Consider the following 21,208-nt stretch of genomic DNA (forward strand, 5'->3'; position numbering starts at 1 on the left):
AACAGTATGTCATTTAAAGGGCAGATTAGCACCTATGACACTGGCTGACCTGATCCATGTGCACTTGGCAGCTGAAGTTACCTGTGTTGGTCCCTTGTTCATATGTGCCCACATTGCTGAGAAAAATGATGTTTTATTATTTGCAAATGAGCCTCTAGGAGCAACGGGGGCATTGTCGTTATGTGTAGACTCTGCTGTCTCTGCATCTGCTGCGCACTTTCCATTTTAATTAACAGAGACATGCAGATAAGGGTAGCTGCTAGGCCAGTACGCCGGAATAATGGAGCAGGTCACCTTCTAAAGCATCCCTAATAATGGGGAGGGCGCACTGCGCCACCAACGTTTAATACAGGAGGCCGGTGTGTCGGCACAGTCACATAGCCGGCATCCTGCCTCTGACAGGGAGCTGCGATCAGTTAACTGCCACTGATCGCAGCTTCCTGTCATATAGGCTGGGCACCGCCTCCTGTATTTGTATTAGACGTTAATTATCATTGTTGGCGCAGTCGCCCACCCCTCCTCCTCCAGTCTTTCCTCATTGGCAGCGTGGCACAGAGGGAGGGAGAGAGTGACTCCTTCTCCCCTGTGCTGCTGAGGGAACATGAGCGCGCTGACAGCAGCGCGCTCATGTTCTGTGATAGCGCGCTGGACGCATTATTGGCATATCGGCAAGGTTAGATGCCGATACCGATAACTTTAAAAATCATGAATATCGGCCGAGAATATTGGAAACTCCGATAATCGGTCGATCTCTAATTAAAACATACATTTTCTCAGCAATGTGGGCACATATGAACATGGAACCAACACAGATGCCTTCAGCTGCCAAGCGCACATGTAACAGGTCAGCCAGTTTCATAGGTGCTAATCTGCTGACAGATGCCCTTTGAAGGAGCTGGGGCGCACCTGAAAATAAAAAGTAGACTATTACTTACAAAGCACACCCCACACATCACTCTGTTCCTCCCAAACGGGCTATAATGATGGCATCATGTCAACAACATGTGACCGTCGCAGCTAATCACTGGCAGTGCACCGCTGAGGCCAGTGATTGGCTGCAGCAATCACGTGTTGCTGACGTGACATCACCACTGCAGTAGGGTCTACAGAACCCAGCTAGTAGAACCCGAGTGGCATTGTGGGATCTGCTAGGTGAGTAATGGTGTTTATTTGTTTTCTGACACGCCAAAAGTGTTGTCCAGTTTTTGCTGAAACAAGACAACCCTTTTAGGGATACAGACTTAGTTACAGCACTAAGAGATTAACAGTATGTGCCAAATATATTTATTTTAGACATAAATTCAAAATGAGTGTGTGCGTTAGAGGGTTAATAGAAAAGTAAACCTAACAGAGGGGGATGAAACGTTAGTGTCCTCATGCTTCCGCACGCTCATATACATACTGACAGAAGGAGAAGACTGTGGGACGGCTCCAGTGAACGCTCTGCAAAGTATTTCTCACCACTTACTTCCAGATAACACTTTTAAAGTCACAAGGAGAGGGAGCTGGAAACGTGAAATCAGCTAGTTGTTTTAATAAGCTCCATGTGCCTATGGACTTCATGGCTTCAACATCTATTCATCTTCCAGTGACAAGCTCCTTTTCACTGGAGCTACCATGCCATATTTGTCCAAGAATGACTCTATGTGACTCATAAGCAAGTGTTTCTGTGATTTTGGATGCGTCCCAAGTTTTCTTTTTGTCAGAACAAGTCCTGCTAGACATTAGAATTAACTTGGATATTCTCATTTGAATCGTGGTGGTAAAGTCCTTTCCCTAAAACAGTCATTTTTTTTAGCTCTGAAACCTGAGCCCTGAGACACTGACGTTTCCTTGTTCCCCTTGGCATGTTAAATTAACAAGACTAAATAGGTCATCTCTGCTTATTTTTACAAGCAGACATCCAGTGCTTTTGGCAACACAAAGATCAAGGTATCTGTAGGTTGCTATGTTGAACATAGATAAGTCCTTGCTTTGCTGAAGTACTTTCTTGAAGTGTTTTTGTCCCTCTGAGGTCAGGCTGCTCTCAGCTGTTTATGTGGGCTTGGGCCAGAGACCTAATGTAGGGCAGCTTTGATGCCACACTAATGTTCAGCAGATCCTTCACTCATAACAGTTGGACATTGAGTCCCAGACTTTGTTCAGAATCATGCAGTTGTGGCAGTAAGTGCTCATGCACCCAGCACAAACCTGGGAATAGGGCTCTACTGCTGAGCATCCTGCACCAGACGTGGTATGTACAGAGATCCTCTCCCTGGACACTATCCATACAGAGTCAGATGAAGCATATCAAATTGCCTCCATATAAAGCTGGTACAATACAGGCCTCATACACTCCCATGGCCACTCTATTCCAAAAGGCGTTGGCCACCTTTTGGATGGTTTTTAGCAACTCCCTTCCTGGGCAGACCTCCTGCTTCCTGGTTTTTTGATTTTCTGACTTCGGCTGCCTCCCTCGTTTCCCACTGTCAACATCCCCTTTGACACCACTGCAGCCAATTGCTGGCCGCAGTAGTGACCTACTCCTCTTTTGTCATGTCAGTTAGTCATGTGACCCAGGGCAGGTCACCACTGCAGCCAACCATTGGCTGCAGCAGTGTAAGAGCGGATGTTGCCAAGCATAGGCTAGGGAGTGAAGGAGACGAGGCCCAACGGCAGTGGGCAGGTAAGTATACTTCTCTTTGCAGGTTTGCCCAGGAGGAGGTGGTTGCCCCAAAAAAGGTGGCCAACTCCCTAGTTAAATTGTAGTTGAATTTGAAATGGAAGTTACTGGGATCACTTTTCCGATCGTCTGCTACGGAAGTAAAAGTGAAGAATTGTGATTGCTGCTCTGGCTTTAAATTAGATTAGCAAGACTTCCCATGCTCTGCTCCATAAAGTTGGACCTGTTCAGGAAAAGAGCTGTTTGGGTTTGGTGCTTTTACTCAGCAGCCATGATAAAAGCCTATGAGAGGTATATTAATTTTTTACCACTGCGGTAGTTAACATTTTGCATAGCTGGTGGCCAGATAAGCATTTCACTGACAGTCATCTCTCCCGACTACCTCATACACAGGCTCAGCATGTGTTCTGAATGAGGGAGCCACTGTCAGACACCTCCAGTGACAGCTTAGAGTGGGTTTGCATCAGCGTTCGTACTTCCATTATACTGTTCCGTTATAACAGGATTAGAACAGAACTTAAGGACGGAATGCAAAACGGAACCCTTTAAGAGGCATTCCGTTTTGCTCTGTCCTTATACTTTTCTTTGGGCACAAATAATGGTTCAGTTTTGTATGACGTAAAAAAAAGTCCTGTCGACAGGACTCTTTTTTTCCGTCATACATAACGGAACCGTTATTTGTGCCCATAGAAATGTATTTCAGTGGAGCTCTGAGGGGGGATCAGGGGGTCAGTAGGGAAATAAAGAATAGTGATCTGGACTCCATATCTGCAGAACTAGACATATATATTAATATATAATAGTCCAGATTCCCTTCTGCCCAGTCACCTTACGTGTACTGTACCGTGTTTTGCAGTGAGACATTATCGCGGCTTATCACTTCAGTAACATTCTGTGCCTTCCTGTTTATGTTTTCTTAGTCCCTCCATTTTACTTTCAACATCTGGACCATATTGGCAGAAGAGTGGACCATTATGAAAGGCCAGAATTATCTCTGGGATCTTATGAATATGTTGCTACACTGGATTACTGCAGAGTAAGTGCATTGTGGACTTCATTTCCTTTGTTTTTGGAAAGGCGCGTTCAGCCCCTCTTTTTATCTCTGTGTACAAGAACATTTCTAATCTTTTAGCCATTTGGCGCTGTAACTTATAACAAGGAATTAGAGTCCATTTAACCCATGCCTGGACAGTGTAGGAGCTTTCTTCCTTCCATGAAAATTCTCCAGTTAAATGCTGGACTTAGCAGAGGAGATTATGGAATACAGCTGCACCGTGTGGTCGGTCTGACGGCAGATTCGCCAACAGGGCATACATCCTGGTGATAAATCTGGCGTTGAATGAAAATAGCAACCAGTCATATCTGGCATTATTTTACACCAATAGTAAAGGACATAGATCATAGGATAATAGTAGGACCTAGTAGTACATTGATAATTCCGCTCCACCGTCTTATGTTGAATTCTATACTTCGCAATGTGTGTTTTTTGTATAACTACATGACAAAAACTGTGGCTGCCATTGTAGCCAAATCTTTCTTATGAAACCTTTCCTCCTCAGTAATTTAGTATCAGCTATGTTGGAGACCCATTCACGCGATTCGTCCGTTCCGCAAAGAGATAGAGCAAGTTCTATCTTTTTGCGATGCGGAGGCACGGAACGAACCCCAGAAAACACTCCGTAGTGCTTCCGTAGTGTTCCGTTCCATGCTACCATTCCGCATCTCCGGATTTGCGGACCCATTGAAGTGAATTGGTCCGCATCCTTGACGCAGAATGCACACGGAACGGTGCCCGTGTATTGCAGATCCGCAATACAGCAACGGGCAGCACACGTGTGAACGAGCCCTAACTCTATTACCAACTGTTGGTTGGCTTACTTTGAGACAGATTTTTACGCCAGAAATGTGGTGCAATTCTGATGCCAAATGTTGCACCGGTGGCCACGCCCATTTCCAGAGAAGCCACACCTCTTTTTATACTACGCAGAGAAACTTTCCCTTGACCTAGATCGTTCCACATTGTGGGAAAAGTTAACACCAAAATCTAGGTGCACTCACACTAGTAAATGCCAGCCACAGGATAATAAAGTAACCAGTGTAGATCTATGAACTATGGGGGGTCATTTTCTCTCAGAAATTCACCTATTTTTGGCATATTTCTGGGGCAGATTGCGGACTAAAGGTTATTTGCGCCGCAATCTGCGACTTTTCTCTGCTCACACCAGGTCTAAAAAAGGAGGCATGGTGGGGAAGGGGACGTGCCGGTAGGCTAATCTCCTTTACCATTTTCTCCACCTGTGTTAGGCGTAGAAAATGGTCTAAATTTAAGCCAGTCAAGGGAACTGGTGGTAGTTTTAGACCGGCTGTGGATGCACCGAAGTTATGTAGAGTGCCTCTTCATAACTTCAGATTCACAATCAGCGCACAAGGTTATTAAGAACGACATCTAAAACGCTGGATTTAATAAATGACCCGCTATATGCATATGAGATCTGCCCCTCTTCATAGTTTAAAGATAAATGGGCAGACTTTCTTTTATTGGAAATACTGTATTATTATTTATAATAAACTAATATTTATTTTCTAGAAAAACAAGCCTCCCAATCCACCTGCCTATATATTCATGATAGACGTGTCCTACAGCAACATTAAAAATGGTGTCGTTCGCCTGATCTGTGAGGAGCTCAAGACTCTACTGGATAGACTGCCAAGGTGAGGATGGTTTCACCATACCATGTTACCGTATGAGTTATCTCAGGTCAGCAATGTCTGAGCCTTAATTTAATCATAGAGGAAACGAGAGCTAAACAAGGACTAACAAAATCCACCTCCCCTGATCAGCTCCGATTCGTCAAACGATTGCACCATGAAGAAGAAAGTAAGCCTCTGTTAGACACATGCTGCTGCTTATCTCAGCAAAAGCACTGGAACAGACAAGGTTAAAATCCAGCCTTTCTGATACCAACAGGAGAGCATGGCATTAGCGATCGCTCCTTCCCATACTGCACTCCTCACTGACGAGCAGGCAATTGTTGGGAAGGAATGCTTCCTCCCCGACAATCGCTTGCTGAATTGGCCAGTCTAAAAGGGCCTTTAGAAGGGAGTTGTAAGGAATCTGTGTGCTGCCCCACAGGGTCCATGAGCATGGGGTCTTACGTTTCGCAGCCAAGAATATAATATTTGGTCTGTGTAACCTCCCAATTTATTTTGCTCATCCTCATGACCATCTTTTAACCCTTCATAGAAGATATGACAAGCGCATTGAGTGGTCTACAGTAGATATTGACCAGTATGATTTCAGAGTAGAAATTTGGATGGTCGATCTGTGATTCACTGGACCCTTATATACTTTTTCTTCACACAGTTTTTCGGAGCAGATTGAAGATTTTATCTGTATTTCCAAGTTGTAGTTTTAAGTGCAAATGCCTTAACAATGGAAATGTGTCAAGATGTTGGCTGAATGCCAGCACACGATAGCAGTCACACCATGTCAGATAGCAGAGATATGGACCGCCAAAGTATGCCTTCAAAGCCTTCCTTCCTTCCAGTTTAATCATGTGGACTCGGGCAAATGCTATAGCTCAAGATGGCTGATAAGGGGAAACTAGATGGCAGCTAATGGGAGTGAAGAAGGTCTTGGGCTCCAGTATTACTATAGCTGGTGAACATTGTAGCGACTACATGAGCAGTGTAAATCCATAAACTTCATTCAGTCCTTGCATTGTATTATACTTTATAGAGGTGCCAGCATAATGCCAGCTTGGCCGGCCTGTATTTACTGGCATAAAGCTAACTTTATATGAAAAAAATGATGGTATGCACTAAAAAAACGGCACCATTTCTTTAGCTCTATGGTATCCTGTAGCGTGCACCCACATGTTCACATTGGTGCTTTGCTCCCACACATATGAGATAATTATTGAGTGCAGCAAGAATCCATCTTCTGCGACAGTTACATTAATGCATTTGATAACTTTCCATACCTAAGCAGACATTTATTACTTTTCACAAAATGTACTGTACAGGGGTTACTAAGGAAATGTTTGATAGAATAACAAAGAGACACACGGGTAGCAGCGGAGAATTCAGCGCCTCTGTAGAGTCTCAGCATGTACTGTGTATATAGCGCGGTAAACTGGCTTCTGATTTATTGGGGTTTAGTGCCACCTTCTGGTCAAGTGCTAGTACTTCTAGGCAGAGCACATAAGTGCAAACTATCTATGAAGCAAGACTAGAACACAGCTCAACATATACTCTTATCTCCTATCTATATCTGTTGTCATGGAGTATTGTCCGTTTTTGCATTTTAGTTTTTCACTCCCTGCCTTCTTAGAGCCATAGATTTTATTTTTTTCCGTATGAGGACTTTTTTTGCTGGACAAGTTGTACTTTCTAATGTTTAATATTGTACAGGAAGCTGGAAAAAATTAAAAATGGGTTTGAATTGGAAAAAAATGCAATTCTGCCTCAGTTTTGTGGGCTTTATTTTTACAGCGTTCCCTATGCGGTAAAACTAACTTGTGCTCTTCATTCTCGGGGTCAGTACGATCACAGCGATACCACATTCTTATAGTTTTTCTTGTGTTTTAATACTGAAAAAAATAAAAACCTTGAAACAAAATGAGTTTTTTCTCTTTATCGCCATATTCTGACCCCTATAACTTTTTTTTAATAGTTATGTGTATCAAGCTGTGTGAGGGCTAATTTTTTTTATACCAATTTGGGGTGTGTATGACTTTTTGATCACTTTTTATTCAATTTTTAGTTGGAGGTGAAGTGACCAAAAAACGACAAATTGTTCAATTTGATTTTTTTTCGCCATTTTGCCGTATGGAATAAATATATTTATAGCTAAATAGTATGGGCGTTTTTCTGCCGCAGCAATTCCCAGGATGTTTATTTTTTTATATATTTTAATTGGGGGAAAGAGGCGTGATTTGCATTTTTAAAATTATTTTTATATTTTTAAAAACAGTTTTTAATTTTTCTCACTTTTTAAAAGTTCACATAGGGAACATGAACAAGCAATCATTAGATTGCTTCTCTAACTTAGGCTACTTTCACACTAGCGTTTTTTAAATCCGGCGTTCAATTCCGACACCAGAACTGTCTGCCGGATCCGGAAAAACGTGTGAAAACGGATTACATTTGAATCCTGATCAGGATTTTGATCACAATGAAAAAATGCATTGGAAAAAACGGATCCGCCATTTATGGACTTCAACTTTTTTTTTCACCTTTTTTCGGGTTTAACATGCAAAAGCTGTTACGTAAATGGTTTTGAATGGTCTTACGTGACACTTGGGGTGCCTCTCACCTCCTTTAAATGTGCCTGGAGTTGTGTGGCACTCATCATCCAGTCCCGCAGGGCATTGTTCACAATGAAGCAGTCATCAGTGTGGGATGTGGCCAAAGGACGTCTATTTGTGTGCCTTTCTGTGACTCTTCCAGTCTTTCTGTATCTCTGCTGCAACCGGCTGATGATCCTCTGTGATACTCTAAGTTCAGTGGCCACTTCTGTCTGAGGTACTGTTGATCAATTGTTAGGTGTCTTCTTGGTCTCATGATGTCAAAATAAGAACAGCATGATGAGGAGGACTGTTTAAATACCAATCCTAATTGAACCAGTATATTTATTGGGCAATTCATGGATCAAACACCTGTTGCAAATTTTGCTGTTAAAGGGATTCTGTCACCAAGTTTTAAGCTATAGAGTTTTAAGCTATAGAGATGCGGACATGCACGGCTAGATCGCCGCTAGCATGTCCGCAATATACCTGTCCTATAGGGCTGTGTGCTTTTATTTTCTTTAAAAAAGGATTTTAGAGATATGTAAATTACGGTAGTCTTGTAAGGTCTGTCTGTCAGTCGGTATATCAATCTGTCTGTCTAGCTATTTGTCTATTTCTCTACTGCACACCTAACTGTATTTTTATCTACTAACTGCTTGTTTCTCTCTGTGATTGTGAATTCGATCTGTTATTAGTACAAGCCTAGATACATTAACATGTAGTCATTGGGATCTCGGGTCTGCAGTGATGCAGAGCAATCTATGATCTCACTACAGAAAGCCCTCTCTCTCTCTGATTTTTTCCCAGTGGAAAAGTGCAATTACTGAATTTCTTTGCCAGAGTGAAACCACATCAGATAATAGTTGTTTCCTGTTAAAGCTGATTCATCTTCTGGGCATTTTCCACTTGTTTTTACTGGATGACGTCCAATGTATACATCATTTAATGCACCCTCAAAATTATTCAGATTAGAAAAAACTCCAGTATAAAAAAACTATACTTACCTTGTAATTCTGATTCTAGGTCCAGGACCGTTTTACTGCAGTTGTGATATTTATCCTCAATATGTCTTATAAAAGAAGCCATTTCAGTAATAATATTGCATTAGAGATGTGCTGTTTATGGACTGATGGTTTATATCTATTTATCAGGAGAGACCAGAGAGAAAATTGGGGAAGATTTATTAATATACATGCGGATTGTAGTATGGGCCAATAACACTCAAACCTTGAAGTTTTCTGCCACTTTTCTAATATTGATCCTTCTACCTAATTGGGTTACACTTTTCCAGATAGTTTCAAATAAGATAGTACAATTAGCACAGGGGCTTCTTTGTTTCAATGTAGGGATCGACCGATATTGATTTTTTAGGGCCGATACCGATACCGATAATTTGTGAACTTTCAGGCCGATAGCCGATAATTTATACCGATATTCTGGGAATTTTCATTTAAAAAAATAAATAAAAAATTCCTACACAAATCTGCTGAAAATTGATGTTTATTGTTAATGTGTAGGTTTTTTTTTTTGTAAATCTTTTTTTCATTTATACTTAATATTTTGGTGTTTTATTTTTTTAAAGGGAACCTGTCACCAGGATTTTGTGTATAGAGCTGAGGACATGGGTTGCTAGATGGCCGCTAGCACATCCACAATACCCAGTCCCCATAGCTCTGTGTGCTTTTATTATGTAAAAAACCTATTTGATACATATGCAAACTAACCTGAGATGAGTCCTGTACGTGAGATTAGTCAGGGACAGGACTCATCTCAGGTTAATTTGCATATGTATCAAATCAGTTTTTTTACACAATAAAAGCACACAGAGCTATGGGGACTGGGTATTGCGAATGTGCTAGCGGCCATATATCAGCCCATGTCTTCAGCTCTATACACAAAATCCCGGGTGACAGGTTCCCTTTAACTTTTTTTTTGTTTTTCTAACTTTTAGCCCCCTTAGGGACTAGAACCCTTGTCCTATTCACCCTGATAGATCTCTAGATATATCTAGTCCCCCCCTGTATTAATCATTAATGTATTAATCATTACCCTGATAGATCTCTATCAGGGTGAATAGGAGCTCTCACTGTCCCTGCTGCTCTGTGCTTTGTGCACACAGCAGCATGGAGCTTATCATGGCAGCCAGGGCTTCAATAGCGTCCTGGCTGCCATGGTAACCGATAAGGCTTACACTGCTGGGGCTCCGATCGGAGGAGCAGGGGGGAGGGAATCCGCTACACCACCAATGATTAATACAGGGGGGGACTTGGGTGGGGGGGCGCACTGCGCCACCAATGTTTTTAATGTGGGGGTGGGGGGCGTACTGCGCCACCAATGATTAATATACTGGGGGGCTTGGGGGGGGGGCGCACTGCGCCACCAATGAGTAATATACTGGGGGGCTTGGGGGGGCGCACTGCGCCACCAATGAAGTTAAAGCTCTCATTTATTCATATACAGGAGGCGGGAGCTGGCTGCAGAATGACATAGCCGGCTCCCGACCTCTATAAGAGGTAGCTGCGATCTGCGGCACCTGAGGGGTTAACCGAGGATCGCAGCTACAGCTCAGAGAGGTCGGGAGCCAGCTATGTCATTCTGCAGCTCCCGCCTCCTGTTCAATTTGAACGAATGAGAGATTTCTCTTCATTGGTGGCGTAGTGGCCACAGCCCCTCCCCTTCTCTTGTCCCCTGTCCTCCCATTGGCTGCAGCGGCAGCACAGGGGGAGGGAGACACTGCTCCTTCTCCCCTGTGCTGCTGCTGAGGGAACACGGAGAGCGCTGTCAGCAGATACCGATAACAGTCAAAATCCTCAATATCGGCCGATAATATCGGTAAAACCGATAATCGGTCGATCCCTATTTCAATGTATTTACACCAGAAAACTGTCAGAAATACATCATTAAATGTGCAGCATTGTATTGAGTGCTCCTGTTTCTGATCAGATGTCGGACATACAGATGAAACATTTTCATCTTTTGTTCCTTTTAGCTAATGTCTCTCTAGAAATGACTGCATAGTTATCATGATTAGTGTTGAGTGATTTGGAGTGGACTTCGATCCGAATTTCAGGAAAAATTTGATTTGCCGCAAAGCCGACTTTACTCGTGCTTCGTTTTGCGTTTAAAAAAATTCACACTCACCCCATCCATTTTATGTGTGAAGAGTCCGAGGCGATCTTGATTGAAGATCCCCCATGAAATCTTGTGTGCAGTGATGTATGATGTCACCACACCGGCTGGCGTGATGATGTCATCATGCACTACGCAATATTTCGCACTGGAATATTTAATCAAGATGGCCGCAGCACACTCTTCTCAATCAAATGGATAAGGTGAGTATTAAATTATTATTTTTTTAACAGCCCTCATTGGTCATCTCAGATGCCGCGATCAGCGATGAACATGGCATCTGAGGGGTTTAATGACGGGGGCGGGGCAATCACCATTCCCCATCATTGCGCCTGCTACTCACAAAGAAACGCTCTTCCCGACAAAGAAGTTCGCCACAAAGCAAATTTCTTTGTGAAATTCGGTGAAGCAGCCAAATCTAATTTTTGAGAGCTTCGCTCATCTCTAATCATGACATCAGACTTATCAGACTTGTAAATGTAGATTATCTATTAATTATCACAATGGTTAAGATCTGTAGGCTGGATAGGTTGCTACTTAGCAGAACAACAATAGAATAAATGTGATCAAGCACTAATCTATAGTTTTATACATTTTTGGCATATTCCCCAACTTTATGACCCAAAGAGACCAGTCAACATCTGCAGAGATTGAGGGCCTTTTACACGGGTCAATTTTCGGCTGAAGGAAATGTTCATTTCCAATCATTGGCCTGTCTAAAAAAACATGCCGATCAGCAAAACAAGCAAACAGTAATTTGCCAGCTGATGGGATCTTTTATGCCCTATTAAAAATGATTGTTTGTTGACAGCGCACCTTCTTATACACATTAGAGGGTTGGCCAATCTAGCCGAAATTGGATTGGATTGTAAGGTGCATGGCCAGCTTAACACTGGACCTTCTGAAAGACATTTATTGAAATTTCCATAGCAGAAAATAATCTCATATAACACAAGGGATCCAGTTTGCTAAAGACTATGGACATCGTCGGAGGCAAGTTTTTTTTTCTTCTTTTGTTTATGATGGCATATGATTTACTCATTTTTGGCTAACAATCACATTTTCAATTGGCCTTTATTAAAAATATTGAGACATTCTGTACCAAAGGGTTAACCATTTTTCTAACTGTGTGACTGGTACTTTCACTTTGTGCCCATCTAATAAACCTTATCTCTAAACTACTGAGAGGTCATAAAAACGTATTTAAGCCACATTTGTATCAGTAAGATAAAAACTGAGCTATAATGAGTGTTTTTAAGGTCAGAGAGCAGAGATAAGGAGCCCGTCAGCTCCTGGTCTGACGTAAAAGACAGAAAATCTAAAAGGTGCTACTAGAGCATCTCTCTGTACAGAAAAAAGGATGGCATATGCTAAATAAAAAATCTTTTTAGCTCAAAATGCGTACAATGCAATAATAAATAAAAAAAAATTGAAGAAGGTGAGCTTTTTTTCTTCCTGACTGTGACATGCTCTGCTGTGATTGGACATCTCAAAGCCAGGGAGAAGGTGACGCCCCCTGAGAAACAGCCGTCTCCTCTTCCCTGTACCGATGGTATGGATTAGCATATAGGGTGGGAGACTAGAACAAGAGGCACAGCGGGCAACGGAGCAGCCCACTGAAAAAAAAAAAAGCGGGAGGACATCTCCTCAACATGCCCTACATTGCCAGGTACTTGTATTGTAGTGTCAGGTCCTCTTTAACCAAAAACTTTTCTTAGTTTAAAGATTGTGACACATTGCGTTGCACACTTCCATGAATTAATGTCCCCTGGTTTGCTGGCTTTGGAATACAATATGCCACAATTAAGGACTTACTACGTCTGGTTTGGAAATATGACTCTTTAAGATACATTGCAATATTATTACCTGCTGCTGCAGCATTATCTCATTACCTGGTCTTCTGTTTTTCTGCAGAGAAGAGAATGCCGAGTCCTCAGCTATCCGTGTGGGATTTGTCACTTACAACAAGTTTCTGCATTTCTACAATGTGAACAGCAACCTGGCCCAGCCACAAATGATGGTGGTGACGGACGTGGCTGAAGTCTTTCTGCCTCTGCTGGATGGTTTTCTTGTCAACTTTAATGAATCCAGAACAGTCATTAACAAGTAATGTACAGTCCCTACAATGTTGTGAACTAACTTACCACTTTCACTAGTCAGTAAAGGAAGTCTAAGAGTTCCAGCCGAGTTAGGATAGTTATGTATTTCTATATTGCTGCATATTAAAGGGCATCTGTCAGCAGATTTGTACCTATGAAACTTTGGCTGACTTGTTGCATGTTCACTTGGCAGCTGACGGGCTCTATGTTGATCCCATGTCCATATTTGCCCACATTGCTGAGAAAAATGAAGTTTTAATATATGCAAATGAGCCTCTAGGAGCAACGGGGGCGTTGCCATTACACCTAGAGGCCCAGCTCTCTGTGCAACTGATGCACCCTCTTCACTTTGATTGACAGAGCCAGGCATTGTAAACGTGATCTTGCCTCCCTGGCCCTGTGAATCAAATTGGAGAGGATGTGGCAGTTGCAGAGAGAGCAGAGCCTCTAGGTGTAATGGCAACGCCCCCGTTGCTCCTAGAGGGTCATTAGTATATATTAAAACATAATTTTTCATAGTAATGCAGACACATATGAACCTGGAACCAACACAGATGCCTTCAGCTGCCAAGCGCACATGTAACAGGTCAGCCAGTTTCTAGGTACAAAACTGCTGACAGATGCCCTTTAAGTTGCATGAGCTACATTAACAGGATGACTTCTTTGTTTTGCAGTCTGCTGGGTCAGATTCCGGATATATTTGCAGATACCAATGAAAGTGAAACTGTGTTTGCCCCCGTTATCCAGGCTGGCATGGAGGCACTAAAGGTTAGAATGTCTTTATATTACTAATTAATTAAATGCACATCTTTTTATTTGATAACGGCTGTGAGAAGATAACACCCTCAACACACTTCATTTATGCTTTATAAAGATTTTCAGTAACCGTTTTATTTTTTTTCACAGTTTTGGCAAACATAAATAACACTTGAATTATAAAATAAAAAAATCTGACTATAACCCATACCCATATGTTTTGTGAAAGTAGTCACCTGGCACATTGGGAAAATGTCACCCATCACTTTACACTTTTGTATCTGACCAAGCAGAGCCTGAGACGTACAACACCTCTGAAATATAGAAGTATTAGACGTGTAGAGTTCATACATGTCATTTATGTCTACATTTTATATCATCATGTAATTACCAGAACTAAATACACTAAGATCTTTGTTATCCAAAATGCCAGTAAATATCTGAGTCACAGAGACTACAAGTGTCATCTTCTCACTCCTCCACCAGTCAGTGCCAGCAGTCTCAGCCACCAGTCAGTGCCACCAGTCACAGTGCCAGCAGTCTCAGCCACCAGTCAGTGCTAGCAGTCTCAGCCACCAGTCAGTGCCAGCAGTCAGTGCCAGCTGTCTCAGCCATACAATGTGGTCAAGTTCCCTTTGCCATTTAATATAGACTGTTCCTACTAATGTTTATGCACTACTGTTCTAGCGCCCATTATTGTAACAAGCTTAATGCCCAGTCACTTATAATGCCTTTGTAGGTAGTGTGAAAATGGATTTCATAAACTGGACAACCTCTTTTCAGTAAATTCTCACCAGTGGATATCAGTATGTGTAGTGCACAGTACTTCTATTCATGTTCTGGGCGTAAAATTATTAAAACCATGGAGACTAAAGGTGTTAGCTTGGATTTTATGGACATCATGGGCAAAGCTATAGCATATGATTCCCAATATGGCTGTAGATCTAGAAAATACGGGAAAACAGTATACACAACTGTAGTGTGATATATACTTACTCCAAACATGTGTTTTTTCTATAAAAGATAAGTGAGCAAATGTTCTATCATTGCTGGTATGTACAAGGTGAAGTGCAGGTAGAAGATAGTACTATGGGCTGTAAGTATCCCTTTCCTATTTACCACAATACAATAATTTGAAATAGTTATTAGAAAATTATAAATCCTAATTCTCCACGAAGGGGGTCATTTATGAATATATATATGCTAATTTTGGTGTATATCTGTGGCAGATTCGGCCACAAATGGGATTTGAGGCCGAATCTGCAACTTCTTCCCCATCCACGCCAATTCTATATAAAAAAAAAAAAGGCATAGCGTGGGTGGGGAAGGTCATTTATCATTTTCTACACCTGTTTTAGGCATAGAGAATTATCTAAATCTAGGCCAGCAAGGGAGCTAGCTTAGATTTAGGCTGGCGATGGATGCGCCTAAGTCATGTAGCAGCCGCCGCCTCTGTATAACATAGGCTCATCAAGATCAGGGTTATTAAGACCGACATTTAAAACGCCGGTCTTAATAAATGACCCAAATAAAAACTCTACTTCTACAGGGAGAACTATTACTTTTTAAATACAGCACTAATATAGAATTATACATTTTCCACATTTGGAAACTATACATTATCAGCAGTTTAGTACAAACCCATTACCTTGCGTAGACTTTGTAAGCTTTAATTTTACATTTTTAGGTGTTCCTGTGTATTTCATCAGCCACGTTGTAGAATACATTGCATACAAATGTGCATTAGAAAGCCAAAGAACTGCATATCAATGTCATAAACATGCTGAAAACAAATGAAAGACTATGTGAGAACACAGTTCTACAGTTTGCAGTAAAAATATGCTAATTGTCTGAGTGCAAGCACATAAAGCTCCGCTAAACCTGAAATACTAATAGGCATACATGAAAAAGCTATGAATGACATCACCAGTGTAATATATAATAGTTTCAATATTATGGCTGAACCTGATACATTTCACATGCTGCTACCATTTTCCATTTGGTTATCAACAGATAAAGCCACTTCAAAGTTCCTGAAGAAGAAGCTCTATAATAATAACTATACATTCAATGGCCTATAAATAACTGACATATAAGATGACAGTTTTACACCCCCTGAATGCTGTTCTCCATATAAGAAAACCAAATTTTTAAAGAGAATGTCATGGATCTATACTTTGTGGTCCTTATTGCAACCCATTTTGCATATTTGGTTCTGTTCATAGTCCCTAAATCGCTGCAAAAGGTGCACCACAATGATATGCAACTGACAACACTGTCTAATCCAGGGATCAGCAACCTTCGGCACTCCAGCTGTTGCAAAACTACAATTCCCAGCATGCTCCATTCATTTCTGTGCAAGTTCTTAGAAGAGCAGAGCAAGTATGCATGCTGGGAGTTGTAGTTTCACAACAGCTGGAGTGCCGGAGGTTGCCTACCCCTGGTCTAATCCCTCAGGCTGATGTTAAAAACTGTGACTTTAGCCAATGTAGTCCAGTCAGGAACACAACGGAGCCCTTTTGCACCACCGTCAAGGTATCTCAGCGTGGCATGGGTTCCTACCACTAGACTACCCTACGGTGTGTGACCATGGTCTGAGAGGTGATAAGATATAACACACAGCCAAGCTCCCCCATACCTCCATAGTGAGATCACTCATGCAGTGGGAGAAGGGATAGGTCTGCATGCCCCACCTATAACAGGCCATATGACACAGGCTACCAGGTGCACTAGAATCCTCTAGTATTTGTATATTTTCATCCACACACTACTCCATCTTGTGTAGGATGCCTTTGTGATGCATGTGGTCCGCTGCCGACATCCTCCATTGTATGCATTTTTGCTGGGGATTGCCGTTAGCAACAGATCACATGCGGAGGAATTGCTCCCCCGGTTATAAACACGCCACAGTGTTTGGGCTTTTTGAGCATTTCCTCCCATTTAGGCCACTTTATTTTAGTGATTTTTCTGTTCATAGTCCCTGCAAACATTTCCATGAGTGTTGGAACTCTCCTATGACAGACACCAGAGACGCCCAGCGGACCCCAGTGATTTATAATGGGTCTATCATATTTCCATTATAGTGCCCATCATTACGATGGGGAGAATAACCTGGCATGCTTTGCTATGTTTTCTGTCATATTTAACAACATTTTTAACAGAGACCCCTGAAGGAACCTCGGACGGAAATGTGAACAGAGCCTTAAAGGCTATGTACACCTTTGGAGGCAATTTGTTTTTTATTATTGCATTGTATTGTACTCATGTTGAGCTAAAAATATTTTTTTCATTGGGTCTTTATTGCAACTGTATGGCTGGTGCTCCTTTATCTGTATAAGAAAAACAGTTTTTTCCCGGAAAGCAGTTGTCTGGGGCTGTAGTTTGAGGCAGCAATCAAAAAGTTCTGAACAATTACTAATGTACATTGAGCTCCAAAATCTTTTTTTTTTTTTTCATTTATAAACTGTCGTTTTTTGGTGTTTGGTGGTTTTTGGTGTCCAAGAAAGATGTCCATGGACAGAGGTTGCGGGTGGGAGATTGTTTCATGCTATAGTGCTCCGGTGTATAAGAATTTTTCTCTTTTTATGCATTTCCCATAATTTCCTGATATGAGTGATCTTTGCTATAATTTAGTCATATGAACTGTTAAGGAGTCAGTGTAGTAAGTTTTACAATTAGGCCTCATTATACACTTTTTCCATGTGCATTTTTCTTACTCCCATTACTAGAAATGATTATTCTTTTCTGCAGTACGGACAAGAATATGACATGTTCTATAATGCGTACAGCACTCGGATGACACCCTTGAACTGTCCATTTTTATTTTTTTTGCTGACGGATAGAAATTAATGAGTCTGTGTGCAATCCACAACAAATGCGTATCAGACACTGATACAAAATATGGTTGTGTGCATGAGGCCTAATGCGCACACGTAGTAGTGGAACTGTGGTCAAAACCAGCATCTGAATCACATTGCAAAAACATGTTGTGGCTTCGATGCAGTTTTTACAAGTGAAACATGTTAAATGAATGCACACTTTTAAGAACCTCAACGACATAAAAAATGCATCAAAACTGCTTTGTTTGTCAATGCAAATCAGAAATAATTCTGCTGATTTCACCATCAGTCATATTTGTTCTGTGTTTAAGGACTACTCACACCACAGCATCATCCATAGAACAGACAATACAAAAAATTGGGTTCCCCTCCTAGCTTATTCAATTATTTTATTGAGGCTACTGGTCTTCTTTGTGCCCCATCCCATACTTCCTGACCCATCCATTCATTATAGGAGACAAAAGAACTGTTGCCTTTTTCTTAAAGAGTCATTTTACTTGCACACAATTTAATAGAGAGTGGTGTAATTAGCAAATTTCTAAATCACTTCTTTAAAAAATCTGCCTGCATTCCCCTAAAAAAAGATGTATGTAAGTCATAGCCACTAAGCCTGTTAGGCTAGATCCGTCTCTAGTAACACAGAAGATGGTTCACATGTAATGGGGGGTGTCAGAGCTAGCTGAGCTCCTGAGCTTGATAGAACTGCTTCTATACTGCCTCTGAAGAGCAGAGAAGCTTCTTGGTGTCTGTAAGTGTGATCTTTCCCTCCTTATCAGCTTTTTGAGCTCCATAGAAGAAAAACATTGTGATAAGTAAGGAAATTGTGGTCACTGCATACAGTACTGGCAAAAGGGAGAAACTGCCTGCTTGTGAGAGAAATGCATCTAGCTGTGCAGCTGAAACAGGGATTAATATGGCTGAGGAAGACATTAGGGAAGCCCAAAAAGACCTGCTCCTTCACAATTATAATTGTACAATGAAGCACAGCCATTATGCAGACTTTTTTTTTGAAAACTCAGGTAAGCTTTAAAGTTGTATTCTTGTTTTGTAAAGTTGAGGCATAAAAGGAACCCATATACCTTTAATAGCTGTCAGCCAACATCTAACTCTCCTGATTCCCCCATACATATACATGCTCGGTTCAGCTGAGTGCATGTGTGTTTTTATTGGGTAGCAGAGAGAAAACTTTCTTGCACATCAAAAAAACTACAATGTGATTGCTGCCTCATAAACTAGAGCCCCAGACAACTGCTTTCCAGGCAAACCAGTTTTTTTTTAAATACAGATAAAGGAGCACCAGCCATGCAGTTGTAATAAAGACCGGTTGCCATACACCTCTTGTGGTAGCTTTTTTCCTGCGCCAACAAAGGGATCAGTTGTTAAAACTGAACACATCCAGTCCTTCTCTCCCCCAGCATCATTTGTCGGGAAGTCACAATATTCTACAGGAAAATAAAGGGATGAAAAGTATAGGGTACAACTATTCTAAATGCCTCCATGTTAAATAAGTGCTAACTTATATTAGGGCTGTCCCTGAGAGACATGTAAAAACTGAAATGTACTTATCAGGATAAAAACTAAACTGTATTAAAGTGTATGGACAAATATCGTCTCATATATAAAATTCCTGCTTGGTATATATCATGTAAATCATTTCACTTTTTTCACTGCCAGGCTGCAGAATGTGCTGGGAAGCTCTTCATCTTCCATTCATCCCTTCCAACTGCAGAAGCCCCAGGAAAACTGAAGAACAGAGATGACAGAAGACTGATCAACACTGAAAAAGAAAAGGTATTTTAGGAGTTTAGTGTTCTGAATCTGGAAATGACCCGACAGCCAGGACCGATGCAGTTCTCTAACAATGTGTAATACTGGGTTGTTTTACTGTACTTATGCCGACCTGGAACCCTCCATGTACATGTAAGACAATTCACCACAGCAAAAATACATAATATGTTCAGAAAACTGGACTCCAAAACCTTCACTGTCACAAATTCTCCAAAAAAGAAGCAGCAGCACTCTAAAAGTCTCAAGAACAATCCCATGATTTATCCACCCAAAAGCAGTTCATTGCAGATCCCCACTGGATAATAGATAATAAATCACTAGATTTTTGGATTTTCGTTATTTGGAGATTTTGTGCAGATGTAGTGTTCACCTTTATATAGTTGACTTGGTAATACGGGTTCAAAATTCTTACCCTACAAATGCATCCTGTACTTCTCCTCAGCATCAGCAACCATTTTGGTTTTAGATGAGCACTGTGTTCACGAGGTAGGGTTGTCAGAGCCCAGTCCAGTTAGCCCAGTGTCATCCATTAGCCCCTTCATTTATGAGGCACATGTAGGAAGGGGGTAATTCATTTCAGCCAAATGTACACCTATACTGTACATCTATACACTTCTTTACCTCCTCCAATGTCATTCAGACAGGAAATGGGCGGAGAGAGACAGGAATCGGACAATACTTCAGAGATTGGTTACCCCAGCGATTGGATCTAAACCGAGCTGGTCTCCAAGATATCACCAGAACATGTTCACATCACATTTCTCTCATTCAGTTAACAGATCCATTAAAATGTATACAAATGGATGCCAGTGGAAAGACAATCATTTGTATCAGTTTTACATAGACTTCAGTGTTACATAAAAAAACACATACATCAGTCTCCATTTGCTTTGCAGACATAAAAGCGCGGTAGACTCTGTTTTGTTATTTTTTAAACGATGAAGTCTATTTAAAATGGATGTCCTTCCGGCATCTATTAATATATGTTTTTTCTGTTAAACGGATCTGCTTAGCGGATGATAGAAAAGTGATTTAAACATAGCCTTACTACGCGAATGTTGGGGCTGGGACTCGATTATCAGCATGCAATTTTCTGTCAGTATGGCAAACAAAGCCCCCCAAATACATCACGCTGTCCTCAAGAGGTGCATAGGACCTCTTTACACAGACAAAATGAGGCACATTTGTCAAGACTGGCGTACCCATACACCAGTCTTGATCTCCCTGCGCTGGCGTGTAATTTATTAAGAGACATGTCGTGAGCCAGAATCTGGCGTCTCTGGCGTAGGCTTCACCTGTAACTTATGGCATTTTCTGGAGAAAGTGATGGTAAATCTGGTGGTCTGCACAAAGCCCCACCTCCTCCTGTTAAGCCCTGCCCCTTTTTTCATCATTTTCGCCTCAAATTATTGAACAAATACTCCACAATAGTGGCATAATCAATAATTTTCTGTTCTTTCACATTACCTATGATATTAATTATGTTTTTTCATATAGATATGGTCTAAAGTGAAATATAATTAATTCTTCTACTTGTACCCATAGTTCTAGCTTCCATAGAAAGCCATGTCAATGATTCCTTTATGCAAAGTATAAATGCTACTTTTGAATTTCTATCATGTAATACATAGGCGTTCAGTGTCG

General features: G+C 41.3%; 1 protein-coding gene across 1 annotated transcript in view; it reads left to right on the forward strand.

Annotated features, from left to right (window-relative positions):
* The window catches only part of SEC24D (SEC24 homolog D, COPII coat complex component), a 90,215-nt gene that overhangs the window by 42,536 nt on the left and 26,471 nt on the right, over positions 1-21,208 (forward strand). Inside the window, exons 10-14 of the mRNA XM_044305112.1 lie at positions 3,583-3,698; positions 5,250-5,374; positions 12,997-13,188; positions 13,856-13,949; positions 19,451-19,567. Of these exons, the coding sequence (XP_044161047.1) occupies positions 3,583-3,698; positions 5,250-5,374; positions 12,997-13,188; positions 13,856-13,949; positions 19,451-19,567 (644 nt within the window). The remainder of the gene's footprint in view (positions 1-3,582; positions 3,699-5,249; positions 5,375-12,996; positions 13,189-13,855; positions 13,950-19,450; positions 19,568-21,208) is intronic.

The sequence above is a fragment of the Bufo gargarizans genome, chromosome 1 (genome assembly GCF_014858855.1).
Source record: "Bufo gargarizans isolate SCDJY-AF-19 chromosome 1, ASM1485885v1, whole genome shotgun sequence".
In the NCBI taxonomy this organism is placed as follows: domain Eukaryota; kingdom Metazoa; phylum Chordata; class Amphibia; order Anura; family Bufonidae; genus Bufo; species Bufo gargarizans.